At 41.4% G+C, this 15,836-nt stretch overlaps 1 protein-coding gene across 5 annotated transcripts in view; it reads right to left on the bottom strand.

Moving 5' to 3' along the window:
* GALNT5 (polypeptide N-acetylgalactosaminyltransferase 5) overlaps nucleotides 1–15,836 on the bottom strand; it is a 73,648-nt gene that overhangs the window by 42,678 nt on the left and 15,134 nt on the right. For all 5 annotated transcript variants that reach the window (XR_005982723.1, XR_005982722.1, XM_041722720.1 and 2 more), the window contains exon 3: nucleotides 14,499–14,618. Coding sequence is in view for 3 of the 5 variants with exons in the window: in XM_041722720.1 (XP_041578654.1) it covers nucleotides 14,499–14,618 (120 nt within the window). In the remaining 2 variants the exon portion in view is untranslated. The remainder of the gene's footprint in view (nucleotides 1–14,498; nucleotides 14,619–15,836) is intronic.

The raw sequence follows: 15,836 nt of genomic DNA, 5'->3' as shown, positions 1-15,836 counted from the left end.
GTGTAAAAAAGATTCCTGGGATGTGGAGGGAGAATAGGGAATAGTTTAATGAGTAAAGATCTTTGGTTTTGCAAGATGAGAAGCATTCTGGAGATTGGTTGAACAACTGTGTGAACATACTTCAGAGTACTGGACTGTGTACTGAAGAAATAATTAAGATGGTAAGTTTTATGTTGTGTATTTTACCACAATAAAAATAAAAGATCTGCAAGAGAAAAAGAAACTTGGAGGCCAAAAAATATTTATTAAAAATTCTTTTTTCTGTTAGTTTCTGGAAGTAACACTTTCTCCCCAATAAAAAATCTCAGTAGGTTCTACATTGTTCCAAATGATTTTATACAAATGGAGTATGTGTGTGTGTGTGTGTGTGTGTGTGTGTGTGTGCTTGTAAGATTAATAATAACCTAAGGAATCTGGGTTATGGCCAAAATCCTATCGGGCCCAACCATAGGCAAATTGCAAATGCAACCCTGGCAGGTCGTCATGACGGAAGGCTGCCCTTTCACACCAGACATGGTCTGCAGCCAGTGTACCACAGCCTCTGAAGGGAGTTGCAGGCAAGAGCTCAGCCCCCCTCCCCTGCCGCCAGTGGACATGCTCTCAGCATAGCTTCATTCCTAGCTCAGGTTCCTCCATTTGGAGGCCTCCTCCAGGCCAAGACCTCGGTCTCACCTTATGGGAAGTAGGTAGGTCTCCAAGACATTTTCCTCACCGTAGCTCTCACCTGTAAACCAGGAGGAGCCTTTTGTTCTGGGCTCCTTAGGCCGTGAGATGATCCTCATATCTGCCCAATCCACTAGCCCATTTCTCAACAAGGAAAAATGGAACAATCAGGGAGTCAGCACTTTCTTCTATTTCAATTCTTACTTATTTTTCTTACTTATATTATTAGAGGAAATGATTAAAGACTTGAATGTTACTTTCATTTTGGCTTATTATTTGAATGGACCACTCTGACAATGGGTTTCTCCCCTCAACTCTTGACAAACCTGTAACATCAATTACCTTCTATTGAGTGCTTACTCTGTGCCAGACACTGTTCTAAGCATTCTGTGTGGTTGTCTTGTTCAACCCACACAACAAACCTGAAGTATAAGTCTGAGTTTTATTCCCATATAAGAGAAACAAAGAACTTAAGCAACTTTTTCAAGTTGGTCCAGCTAAGTGGCAGCCTGATAGTAGAAAACGCAGTTTATTCCATTGCCTTAAAAAAAAAAAAAAAAAAAAAAAGGAAAGAAGAAATGGCTAGAAAGAGGCAAGGCTTTGAGAATGGGAAGGCTTAGAGTAAAAGCAGAAGACAGCAGGAGTCAAAGGACAAGGTAAAGTTACGTACCTGGGTGACAGATCATTATCCACTAGAAACTGTGAACTCCCTCTTAATTAATGGTTCAGTACATTATTGATTAAACGATCGACAATGGAACTTTTGCATGAGAGTGAAGAAACTGACCTTAGCCAACGTCTTGGTGAGGAATGTTCTTGTGAGGTCTCTAGGCAGAACCAGGCTGTGCTAGACTGAAGCCCCACCACTCACTTATTCCCAACTCTTGGAAAACAGTGGTTACAATTCCTGATCATGCTGGTGAAGTCTTATTTTCAGAGATTATGGCTTGTTTACTAATGAAAGGTCATTACCTCCAAAAGGTGTCCTTTTGCCCAGCCTGCTCCCTGTGTGGGAAGATTCACAGGGATTATGTGGGTGTGTAGGACACATAAGCATGGCCTGCTAAGGTCCCACTTGGCTAGTGAATAGCATGTGCAGAAGACAACCTCCTTTTTCTCACTACTTCCACTGCTGGTCCATTCAACCAAAGAGCAATCTCTACTACACCACCTCTCCATATCCCTAGAATAAGCTTATAGGGTCAAAGGGGCCTCAGTCGACTTTCTCAATCCCTGGTGGCATCAGGATGGATGCCCTGATCCTATATTCACTTCCTACCTGGACCAGATCCCCATACAGATTTTCATTCACTTGTTGCCAGGACGCAAAGGAAGCAGCTTCTGCCCAAAACATAGACCGGAATTTTATACTGTTTTATTTTGGGTGAGAAGAGAATCCTCCCATGCATGAATGTCATTGCTCTACTTTCAGACACTTTAATTTAAAATAAGATCTCAGGAACTAGACCAGGATGCTGTTTATGTAGCTGACTCCTGTTAGGACTTCTACTTGTAATGGGTATAGTCTGTGGACATTTCACAAACTGTTCCTAACCCCAAGAGTCATGGTGAAATGAACATAGGATCAAAGCCACACAGCTTTGCTTTCCTGAGCCACACTGGATAAATGACTTAACCTCTCTAGGATTTACCTTACGAGGATATTTCTAAGATCTACCTAATACCTAAATTCCTTATAAATGGCTGGTGTTGTTACTGTTTTTCAATGAGTGTTTAAGCTAGATCTCAGAATAATCCTATCTCGATGGCTACCTGGCAGGCTTTCCTAAGAGTAGGTCCCAGCAATGCTGGATAGTTTGTAGATGGGTTTGATTGTAACTTATTTATTTATTTACTTTTTGACTAGCCCAAAGATGCTCCATGTGCCAAAAAGCTTTGGCTCCTTGTTGAGTACAGACCCTGATTTATATTTAGCCAACCAGCTTGGGATATTGGTGCCAGCACCAATTAGTGTTGGCATGTTGTGTTTAGGGTTCCTTAAGGGATGTGGACCTGGCTGGCCATTGAATTTTACATAGTAATTTATAAGTGATGCTAAGGAAACCACCTGTTTTTACCTGTAACAGAAACAAGTTGTAGACATTTACAGAAGGACTATCATTTTTCAGGAAACTTCAGAGTTGTCCAGGAGTTAGATGTCATTTTAGTCCACGTACTTAAAGTTAGCCAACTGATTCTTTGGAATACTCACAACAATGCCACATATTTTGCTAAATGTCCTTGCTATAAAGGAAATGAGAATCTGATCTCTACTCTGACTCTAGAGTGTACCATTGAACCTGCCCGACTGCAGACTCCTCTTGGGAGGGAAATAACTTGCTCTTTTGTTCAATACTAGCATGACATCCGGGTGGTCGGCTTGTTCACTTTGTACCTCAATTACTGCATCTCCTTTTACTTCTGTTGGCTTCCTATAGGACACTTTCCCTAGAGATCCATTGACTGTGGCCTGCCCTTGGAATTTTTAAATCCCACTTGACCTATCTCTTCATTCTCAGGAAACAACTGATTGGCCTCGATCTTTTTGCCTGAATCATATCCAGATGAAGAACCTATTATACCCTGGAAACTGAATATGTAGTGAATTTTGTTGGTAGTCAAGGAGTCACTGTTTTGCCCTTATTATTTTGTATTACATACTTTCAGAGAGTTTAATAATATCCTGGAACCAAAATGAAGCCACTTCACCAATTTCTGCAGGTCCTTGGATCTTTGATCTCATCCTTGCCTGTGACTTCCCGTCCCTTTTCCCTGAATCCTAAAGGGTAAATCTTTAGGAAACCATAGGTGTCAAGGCCTGTCAGATTCTGAATTCAGAAATTCTGGGGAAACAGGCAAGATGGCGGCAGAGCAGGGTCTCCAGGTCACCTGTCCTCAACAAATTACCTAGAAAACCATCCAATCATCCTGAAAATCTACGAATTCGGCCTGAGATTTAAAGAGAGACCAGCTGGAACGCTACAGTGAGAAGAGTTCGCGCTTCTATCAAGGTAGGAAGACGGGGAAAAAGAAATAAAGACACAAAAGGCCTCCGAGGGGGAGGGGCCCCGCGAGGAGCCGGGCTGAGGCCGGGGCGAGTGTCCCCAGGACAGGAGAGCCCCGCCCGGAGCAGCAGGAGCTGCACCGACCTTCCCCGCGGAAAGGCCTCCCGGGAATTGGAGCAGGATCCCCAGAAAGGCGGGGATGCCCTCGGGCTCCCTGGGACAGTAACAGAGGAACTGCGCCCCGGGAGATGCGCCGAGCTCCCTAAGGGCTGCAGCGCTCGGCGGGACCCGGAGCAGCTCGGAGGGGCTCGGGCGGCGGCTCCGCGGAGGGGGCTGCGCGGCTTCGGGAACAGCTCAGCGGCGGCGGCTCGGGCGGAGGAAGAAGCTCCGCGGAGGGGGCGGCGCGGCTCCGGGAGCAGCTCCGAGTGACTCGGCCTGCGGCTCCGCGGAGGGGGCTGCGGGGCTCCGGGAACAGCTCAGAGGCGGCGGCTCCGGCGGAGGAAGAAGCTCCGCGCGGAGGGGGCGGCGCGGCTCCGGGAACAGCTCGGAGGGGCTCGGGCGGCGGCTCCGCGGAGGGGGCTGCACCGCCGGGAGCGCGAATCCAACAGCGCAGGCCCCGGAGCACAGGGCGCCGGGACACAGCCCAGGATCCGGCCTCCCCCAGGGACAGGCAGAGGCCGGGAGGGCCCAGGACAGCAAGGACGCTCCTGCCTGGAACTGAGCAGATCAGCGGCCCCGCCCGGGAGCCCCCGGGCCCTGCAGACGGAGAGCCCCGGAGTTACTGCCGGAGCTGACTCCAGGGTCCCAGAGCTGCCCCCGCCACTGTGGCTTCCTCCCGGGGCCTCACGGGGTAAACACCCCCACTGAGCCCTGCACCAAGCAGGGGCAGAGCAGCTCCCCCAAGTGCTAACACCTGAGAATCAGCACAGCAGGCCCCTCCCCCAGAAGACCAGCGACACGGACCAGTTCCAAGGGAAGTCAAGGGACTTAAAGTACACAGAATCGGAAGATACTCCCCCGTGTTTTTGTTTGTTTGTTTTGTTTTGTTTTGTGCTTTTTTTTTCTTTCTTTCTTCTTGATTTCTGATTGCTTACCCCACCCCACCCCTTTTTTTTTCTTTTTTCTCCTTTCTTTCTTTTTCTTCTCTTCCCCCCCTTTTTTTTCCTTCTTTCTCTTTTTTCTTTTTCTCTTTTCTTTCCTTCTCTCTCTTTTTCTCCTTTTCCCAATACAACTTGTTTTTGGCCACTCTGCACTGAGCAAAATGACTAGAAGGAAAACCTCACCTCAAAAAAAAGAATCAGAAACAGCCCACTCTCCCACAGAGTTACAAAATATGGATTACAATTCAATGTCAGAAAGCCAATTCAGAAGCACTATTTTACAGCTACTGGTGGCTCTAGAAAAAACCATAAAGGACTCAAGAGACTTCATGACTGCAGAATTTAGATCCAATCAGACAGAAATTAAAAATCAATTAAATGAGATGCAATCCAAGCTAGAAGTCCTAACGACGAGGGTTAACGAGGTGGAAGAACGAGTGAGTGACATAGAAGACAAGTTGATGGCAAAGAGGGAAACTGAGGAAAAAAGAGACAAGCAATTAAAAGATTATGAGGATAGATTAAGGGAAATAAATGACAGCCTGAGGAAGAAAAACCTACGTTTAATTGGGGTTCCTGAGGGCGCCGAAAGGGACAGAGGGCCAGAATATGTATTTGAACAAATCCTAGCTGAAAACTTTCCTAATCTGGGAAGGGAAACAGGCATTCAGATCCAGGAAATAGAGAGATCCCCCCCTAAAATCAACAAAAACCGTTCGACACCTCGACATTTAATAGTGAAGCTTGCAAATTCCAAAGATAAGGAGAAGATCCTTAAAGCAGCAAGAGAAAAAAAGTCCCTGACTTTTATGGGGAGGAATATTAGGGTAAAAGCAGACCTCTCCACAGAGACCTGGCAGGCCAGAAAGGGCTGGCAGGATATATTCAGGGTCCTAAATGAAAAGAACATGCAACCAAGAATACTTTATCCAGCAAGGCTTTCATTCAAAATGGAAGGAGAGATAAAGAGCTTCCAAGACAGGCAGGAACTGAAAGAATATGTAACCTCCAAACCAGCTCTGCAAGAAATTTTAAGGGGGACTCTTAAAATTCCCCTTTAAGAAGAAGTTCAGTGGAACAATCCACGAAAACAAGGACTGAATAGATATGATGACACTAAACTCTTATCTATCAATAGTAACTCTGAACGTGAACGGGCTTAATGACCCCATCAAAAGGCGCAGGGTTTCAGACTGGATAAAAAAGCAGGACCCATCTATTTGCTGTCTACAAGAGACTCATTTTAGACAGAAGGACACCTACAACCTGAAAATAAAAGGTTGGAGAACCATTTACATTCAAATGGTCCTCAAAAGAAAGCAGGGGTTGCCATCCTTATATCAGATAAATTAAAATTTACCCCAAAGACTATAGTGAGAGATGAAGAGGGACACTATATCATACTCAAAGGATCTATCCAACAAGAGGACTTAACAATCCTCAATATATATGCTCCGAATGTGGGAGCTGCCAAATATTTAAACCAATTAATAACCAAACTCAAGAAATACCTTGATAATGATACACTTATACTTGGTGACTTCAATCTAGCTCTTTCTACCCTGGATAGGTCTTCTAAGCACAACATCTCCAAAGAAACGAGAGCTTTAAATGATACACTGGACCAGATGGATTTCACAGATATCTACAGAACTTTACATCCAAACTCAACTGAATACACATTCTTCTCAAGTGCACATGGAACTTTCTCCAGAATAGACCACATACTGGGTCACAAATCGGGTCTGAACTGATACCAAAAGATCGGGATAGTCCCTTGTATATTCTCAGACCATAATGCCTTGAAATTAGAACTTAATCACAACAAGAAGTATGGAAGGACTTCAAACACGTGGAGGTTAAGGACCATCCTGCTAAAAGATGAAAAGGTCAACCAGGAAATTAAGGAAGAATTAAAAAGATTCATGGAAACTAATGAGAATGAAGATACAACCATTCAAAATCTTTGGGATGCAGCAAAAGCAGTCCTGAGGGGGAAATACATCGCAATACAAGCATCCATTCAAAAACTGGAAAGATCTCAAATTCAAAAGCTCACCTTACACATAAAGGAACTAGAGAAAAAGCAACAAATAGACCCCACCCCCAGCAGAAGAAGAGAGTTAATTAAAATTCGAGCAGAACTCAATGATATCGAGACCAAAAGAACTGTGGAACAGATCAACAGAACCAGGAGTTGGTTCTTTGAAAGAATTAATAAGATAGATAAACCATTAGCCAACCTTATTAAAAAGAAGAGAGAGAAGACTCAAATTAATAAAATCATGAATGAGAAAGGAGAGATCACTACCAACACCAAGGAAATACAAACGATTTTAAAAACATATTATGAACAGCTGTACGCCAATAAATTAGGCAATCTAGAAAAAATGGACGCATTCCTGGAAAGCCACAAACTACCAAAACTGGAGCAGGAAGAAATAGAAAACCTGAACAGGCCAATAACCAGGGAGGAAATTGAAGCAGTCATCAAAAACCTCCCAAGACACAAGAGTCCAGGGCCAGATGGCTTCCCAGGGGAATTCTATCAAACGTTTAAAGAAGAAATCATACCTATTCTACTAAAGCTGTTTGGAAAGATAGAAAGAGATGGAGTACTTCCAAATTCGTTCTATGAGGCCAGCATCACCTTAATTCCGAAACCAGACAAAGACCCCACCAAAAAGGAGAATTACAGACCAATATCCCTGATGAACATGGATGCAAAAATTCTCAACAAGATACTAGCCAATAGGATCCAACAACACATTAAGAAAATTATTCACCATGACCAAGTAGGATTTATCCCTGGGACACAAGGCTGGTTCAACACTCGTAAAACCATCAATGTGATTCATCATATCAGCAAGAGAAAAACCAAGAACCATATGATACTCTCATTAGATGCAGAGAAAGCATTTGACAAAATACAGCATCCATTCCTGATCAAAACCCTTCAGAGTGTTGGGATAGAGGGAACTTTCCTCGACATCTTAAAAGCCATTTATGAAAAGCCCACAGCAAATATCATTCTCAATGGGGAAGCACTGGGAGCCTTTCCCCTAAGATCAGGAACAAGACAGGGATGTCCACTCTCACCACTGCTGTTCAACATCGTTCTGGAAGTCCTCGCCTCAGCAATCAGACAACAAAAAGACATTAAAGGCATTCAAATTGGCAAAGAAGAAGTCAAACTCTCCCTCTTCGCCGATGACATGATACTCTACATAGAAAACCCAAAAGACTCCACCCCAAGATTGCTAGAACTCATACAGAAATTTGGTAGCGTGGCAGGATACAAAATCAATGCCCAGAAATCAATGGCATTTCTATACACTAACAATGAGTCTGAAGAAAGAGAAATTAAGGAGTCAATCCCATTTACAATTGCACCCAAAAGCATAAGATACCTAGGAATAAACCTAACCAAAGAGGTAAAAGATCTATACCCTAAAAACTATAGAACACTTCTGAAAGAAATTGAGGAAGACACAAAGAGATGGAAAAATATTCCATGCTCATGGATTGGCAGAATTAATATTGTAAAAATGTCAGTGTTACCCAGGGCAATTTATACGTTTAATGCAATCCCTATCAAAATACCATGGACTTTCTTCAGAGAGTTAGAACAAATTATTTTAAGATTTGTGTGGAATCAGAAAAGACCCCGAATAGCCAGGGGAATTTTAAAAAAGAAAACCATATCTGGGGGCATCACAATGCCAGATTTCAGGTTGTACTACAAAGCTGTGGTCATCAAGACAGTGTGGTACTGGCACAAAAACAGACACATAGATCAATGGAACAGAATAGAGAACCCAGAAGTGGACCCTGAAATGTACGGTCATCTAATATTCGATAAAGGAGGAAAGACTATCCATTGGAAGAAAGACAGTCTCTTCAATAAATGGTGCTGGGAAAATTGGACATCCACATGCAGAAGAATGAAACTGGACCACTCTCTTTCACCATACACAAAGATAAACTCAAAATGGATGAAAGATCTAAATGTGAGACAAGATTCCATCAAAATCCTAGAGGAGAACACAGGCAACACCCTTTTTGAACTTGGCCACAGTAACTTCTTGCAAGATACATCCACAAAGGCAAAAGAAACAAAAGCAAAAATGAACTATTGGGACTTCATCAAGATAAGAAGCTTTTGCACAGCAAAGGATACAGTCAACAAAACTAAAAGACAACCTACAGAATGGGAGAAGATATTGGCAAATGACATATCAGATAAAGGGCTAGTTTCCAAAATCTATAAAGAACTTATTAAACTCAACACCAAAGAAACAAACAATCCAATCATGAAATGGGCAAAAGACATGAAGAGAAATCTCACAGAGGAAGACATAAACATGGCCAACAAGCACATGAGAAAATGCTCTGCATCACTTGCCATCAGGGAAATACAAATCAAAACCACAATGAGATGCCACCTCACACCAGTGAGAATGGGGAAAATTAACAAGGCAGGAAACCACAAATGTTGGAGAGGATGCGGAGAAAAGGGAACCCTCTTACACTGTTGGTGGGAATGTGAACTGTTGCAGCCACTCTGGAAAACTGTGTGGAGGTTCCTCAAAGAGTTAAAAATAGACCTGCCCTACGACCCAGCAATTGCACTGTTGGGGATTTACCCCAAAGATTCAGATGCAATGAAACGTCGGGACACCTGCACCCCGATGTTTCTATCAGCAATGGCCACAATAGCCAAACTGTGGAAGGAGCCTCGGTGTCCATCGAAAGATGAATGGATAAAGAAGATGTGGTTTATGTATACAATGGAATATTACTCAGCAATTAGAAACGACAAATACCCACCATTTGCTTCAACGTGGATGGAACTGGAGGGTATTATGCTGAGTGAAATAAGTCAATCGGAGAGGGACAAACAGTGTATGTTCTCATTCATTTGGGGAATATGAATAATGGTGAAAGGGAATATAAAGGAAGGGAGAAGAAATGTTGGGAAATATCAGGAAGGGAGACAGAACATAAAGACTCCTAACTCGGGGAAACGAACTAGGGGTGGTGGAAGGGGAGGAGGGCAGGTGTTGGAGGGGAAGGGGTGACGGGCACTGAGGTGGACACTTGACGGGATGAGCACTGGGTGTTTTTCTGTATGTTGGTAAATTGAACACCAATAAAAATTAATAAAAAAAAAAAAAGATTCTGAATTCAGATTCTTGTCTTTCGTCTCTTTGTTTGGCAGAGGCAATCTAAAGAAAATGTCTGCTCTGGTATCTTTGCTGATCTCTGAAAACAGAGACTTCTCAGGCCCAGAATGTCTCCTGCCTTCCTTGCTCTACTTCTGATGCAGGAGACCTGGCGAACTAACAGGCTAGCCAGCCCCCCCCCCCCCGCACCCCCCCCCCCCCCCCGCCCCTTAGGACCGTAGCTGAATGGTCCTTGAATGATTTCCTCAGCAAAAGCTGGTACAGGCTTCTGAATCCCTTTGAGCTTCCCACAAGAGTCATGTGCACTTCAGGGCCTCTGGATGTACCCTTAGATAAGGCTGTTACTAACCCCAACAGAAAACACTTTTCAGCTTCTTTCCAAATTCAGGGAACTGGCTTTCCACTAATACTGCTCAAAGTGTGGGTCCTAGACCTGGCCATCAGACATAGGAACAGAAATTGAAAATGAGGGACGCCTAGGTGACTCAGTGGTTGAGCATCTGCCTTTGGCTCAGGTTGTGATCCCAGGGTCCTGGGATTGAGTCCTGCAGGGAGCCTGCTTCTCCCTCTGCCCATGTCTCTGACTCTCTCTCTGTGACTTTCATGAGTAAATAAATAAAATCTTAAAAAAAGAGAACTTGAAAATGAATGCTTTAAAACTCTAGCAGTTTGCTGGAGTAATTTGTTAATTTGTTCTCTATTTTATATATGTGTATGCATATGACATATATATTTTTTTTTTTAAGATTTTATTGATGTGGGACATGATCCCAGGACGCCGGGATCACACCCTGAGCCAAAGGCAGATGATCAACCACTGAGCCACTCAGGTGTCCTACATATCATTATTTATGTTATCTGTATCTTATCTATGTTATATATATATGTGTATATATATATACATATATAAACACAGACATATATATACATACACACATATACATGTATATTATACATAATAAAATTATGCATATTGTATGTATATACCTACAATATAGATGTATGCATATATAATTGTGTATATATCTATATTTTTTTTCCCATTTCTTTCTTAGGTAGTTTATCTTTATTATAATTTACAAAAAGGGTAGGTCCACAAAATTTGGAAAATAGGAAAAAGAAAGTTCTTCTATGATAGTTTGAGAAGCAACTCAAGCAATTAAGATGCACCTAACTGGCCTTTCCAGACTAAAGTTGTGACCCTTAGCAAGTCATTACAACAATGTAGTGGGATTGGCCAGGATCTAAAAAAACAAATAAAAATAAAGCATTAGAATCTGCTGCATATGTTATTTCATTAGATGTCCACTGTAGTTATGTGTGTATCATATGTATACACTGGGTTATGATGTAAAATTTATTTCTTTTTTTTTTTTTTTAAATTTATTTCTTAAATGGGTCATGGTCAAAATAGTTTGAGAGTTACCAAACTAAAACTGAGCTAATGTGCTCAAGGTGTTAATGACTGACTGAGAGCCAAATTTACATTTTTACATTTGGATTTTCTAAATTCAAAGAGATTATTTTATGGCTGTGTAACCGCAAGTACTTGAGCAGGCCAGTTAGGCAACTTTTTGAGCAAGTTCATTGCACTCAGTCTGAAGAGGCCTCCCGTGTTGTCTAACAGTTTAGACTATTCTGGAGATCATCACCAGCATGCTTTGTGCTCCATGCAAGCAGAGCACACTTCTTTTTTTATAAGAAGTACATTTTTGGTTCTGCACTTGTCAGCTTTCTCTACATGGATGTCTCATTTTCATCTTAAATTTACATGGACAAAATCGGAACTCAACTATAATCCCAAATCTGTTCTTCTGGTTATGGCCCCACCGCCCACCAAGTTGCTCAGATGCCAATTCTAGGAGTTTTTTTGTTTTGTTTTTTGAGGTGGTTTTTTTTTTGGACTCCTCTCATAATTACTCTCTTCATATCCTATCTGATGACAAGTACTGTGCTTTCCATGTACACAATATATTCTTACTCTGACCCCTTCCTCCATCTGCCCTAGTACTTCCCTGGTACGTGGACAACTCTAATAGCCTCCTTTTTTTTTTTTTTTTTAAAGAGATTTATTTATTTATTTGAGAGAGAGAGTGTATGAGTAGGGGGAGTACAGAGGAAGAGAGAAGCTTCAAACAGACTCCCTGCTGAGTACAGAGCCAGCCTGGGGGCTCAATCCCATGAACCTGAGATCATGACCTAAATCAAAACCAGGAGTTGGATGCTATTAACTGAGCGACACAGGTGGCCCTTTGATAAACTCCTAATTGGCCTGCCCATTTCCTCTCATCTCTCTAATACCCATTCTCTACAAGGCAGCCAGAATGAGCTTTGAATTAAGTTAGACAATTTTATTCTCCTCTTTCACGTACTTCATTGGTTTCATATTATACCAAAAATAATGCCTGCACTCCTTGAATGACTCATAAGACTTTACAAAAGCCTTCCTTTGCCTTGGCCCCCAAAAGAATCTCATACCACTGTCTCCAAGGTCAGACCCATCAGCCAACTTCTTTCCTTAACTTTAATATACAGAACATATTTCTGCATCAGGACCTTGCACTTATTGTTCCACTTGCCTGGGAATGTTCTTCATCTAGATCTTAATCCTAAACTTGCCTACTTGGACTGTTTCCAAAGTAGTACTTTTGTATCATTTGTGTGTAATTACTTCCCAAAAGAAATCAAACATGGATTTTTAATGTTCCAAATGCAGTCTATTATTAAGAATCTTAGCTATCACCACAATGTCAATTTTGGTGTAATGTGTGAAAATTTTAAATTTGTATTACAGGCTAAAGAAATTTGGTAGCAAACCAACGGGATAAGAAAAGTTTGGAATTTTGGGTCTGGTTATAAGGATATGAACTTATGTGAGCAGATAATTTACCATAAGACAATACTTAAATTCAAGCTGGTAGAGATCTGCAATGCCATGGCTCATAAGGAAGAATGGTGGCTAAATGTCTAGGGGCAGTAAAGTGTAGCAGATAAGAGTGCAGATTCAGAACCAAGGTTTCTGGGTTCCAATCCTTCTGTGTAGCACTTATTTGCTGAGAGAACTCGGGCAAGCCATAACCTCACAGTGCCTCCACATTTTCATCTGGAAAATGAGGAGAATTATTGTACCTAACTCCTAGAGTTATTGTGAGGATTAAATCAATTACTGTAGAAAGTATTTAGAATGGAACCCGGTACATAAGTAAGTTCAGCAATTATGGGTACAGGTCTTTCCACAGAAAGGTGTAAAAATAAACCAATATGTTTGACATTATTTTTAGAGTTCTCATGGACAGAAAAGATTTGTATCCCCCCATTCACTCACCAAAGCCCACACACTAAAAAGAGGTGAAGAAAAGAAAGTATATTGCTTTTTGGGAAGAGAGAAGAGCAGACATACCCATAGGTCAAGGAAGAGACAAGTAAACCATTCTAAGTCCTCAAATACTGATGGGATTCAGGTCAAAAAAAGGCAAAGGTTTGAAAGGGCTCCAAGTAGTCAAATTTAGGAATATTTGAGTGAAAAAAGACAGAAAGAAAGAGATGAAGGAGAGATGGAAGGAAGGAAGTTAATAATAGACACATTGAATTTTTTAGGGCATAAATCCATAGTGATGGGGGCATAAGAAGGGAAGAGGAAGGAGGCAGAGGAAGGGAGGAAGAAAAAGAAGAGGGAGGGAAGGACAGAGAGATAGTTTTCAATGGAATAACTGATTCAAGCAAAGATCATTAATGGGTGCAAAACCAGTGGGTAAAATGTAAGGAAAATAGAGTATTTATATGGATCAAAGTATCACATCACAAATTAATTCTTACTCCCAAAAGAAAAATCTGGGTGTCAACATTCTAACCAAATGCTCAAAATTACTATCACCCACAGTGGGACAACTGGACATCATGTGTCACTTGATTTGAAGCCATAAACATTATGTAATTCCTACCACCTATGTAGGAGAATACTATACACTACTCATGCCAGAAACTTTATTCTGTGTGTAACATGAGGAAACAATGAGAAAATTTCAGAATGTGGTCACATGTACAAAATAAATAACCCGTACTCTAAAAAACCAAACCAGTCAATGGTAATAGTGTGTTGTCTACTTTAGATTGAGGAACTAAGGAGACTAAACAACCAAATGCAGTGCATGGAACTTAATTAGATCTCAAATTTCAACAGAGAGAAGCGGCTATTAGAAACATTTTAGGAGCAATGAGGAAGTCTGAAAAGAGCATAAACCGGATGATATTTAAATATGAAAGTGTGCTAATCTAAGAGAATGTCTGTATTTTGTAGAGATGTCTACTAAGGTACACAGAGTTGTGTCATCATGTCTGTAAGTTCAAAAGTTGAGGACAAAAATGTGTACATTTAAACATGTGTCTGTGTATGTGTGTGATGACATTTTGCAAAAAGTTAAAATTGGTGGAATGATGATGGCTCTGTGGGTGTTCACTTCAGTATTATTTCAAATTTATTATATGTATTTGAAAACGAATGAAAACAAAAATATAACTAAAACAAAAACTGAGCAGCTTCTTACCTGTTGCATTCTGTGCTCCCGCCAGCCTGGCTCTTATTAAGCCATGTCTCTCTTTGAGGCGAAGAATCCGAACTTTTGGAAACTGATACATGTATTTATCCAAATCATCTTTTAGGTAGTCTAATATCAGAATAAGAATAGATGAGGAAACACTTTAAGTAACTAGATCTGGGTAATACTAACAGTGACTCCTCAACATCAAATTCCAAAAACTATGATATTTACTGTAGTCACTAAATTTTATTCCTTGGGCCATGATTTTATTTTCTGGTTTATTTTCTTGGATGGATTTTTGTCTGTATTCAATACTCCAAAGTATGTTTCTCAAGTTCCAAATCCTTCTTTTCAGTGTTGCCAAGTGACACAGAGAAGGGATCAGCTTTTCTGAGTATTTATCAGGACAGGGGCAAATATACCTCAAAATAAATATTTTATGGGTTATATTTACATGACTTGCAGTCATTTCTATGTGTAATTAAGATATTGTCAGGTATATCAGATAGGAATGGCTCCCAGAATTACTTCTGCTGCTCACTTTCCTACTGATTTGGGGTTTGTTTGTTTGTTTGTTTGTTTGTTTTTCTTAAAAAGGGCTCTGAAGATGATATAAGCTTCAGGTCCCTCCAAAGGGTCTTTCAAGTCCCTAGATCTCCCATGCATAAAAAGATAATTAGGGCAGCCCGGGTGGCTCAGCGGTTTAGTGCTGCCTTCAGCCCAGGGTGTGATTCTGGAGACCCCGGATCAAGTTCCTCGTGGGGCTCCCTGCATGGAGCCTGCTTCTCCCTTGGCCTGTATCTCTGCCCCCCTACTCTGTATGTGTGTCTTTCATGAATAAATAATCAAATCTTTTTTTTTTTTTTTAAATAATCAAATCTTTAAAAAAAATTAAAATAAAAAGATTATTATTTGCTAGGTGCCTGGATGCTATTTCTACTTATGCTTTCAAGGCCACTTCTTGGAGCACATGGTCTAAGAGAAGTGAAGAATCTTCCACCTTTGCACTCTGTGGAAGCCTCATCTCTCTAGTTCTATTGGCAATTTGTCTTCTCAACACTTAACATATAATGTGCTTTGCTCTTAAAGAAGAAACCATTGGCCTTCTATTTCTTTGTTTTCCAAAAAGTCTAACTTCGACCTGTTATTACCAGTGGGAAAGGCATCCTATTAATTGTGGGGTACCTGCTTATTGGATTTTATAAAATGGTTGAACATCTTCTGGTCTCTGGAACTTCAAAGTGCTCCATTGCTCCAAGAAGCTATGGTTAGAAAATCATTTCTGCATGGCAGGGAGAGGACAGCTGAAGGGAAGTCTGAGACAGCTGACTGAAGATACAGCTC

Source organism: Vulpes lagopus, chromosome 11 (assembly GCF_018345385.1).
Source record: "Vulpes lagopus strain Blue_001 chromosome 11, ASM1834538v1, whole genome shotgun sequence".
Classification (NCBI taxonomy): domain Eukaryota; kingdom Metazoa; phylum Chordata; class Mammalia; order Carnivora; family Canidae; genus Vulpes; species Vulpes lagopus.
Note: the sequence above shows the minus strand (reverse complement) of the source record. Positions and strands in the feature narration are given on the sequence as shown.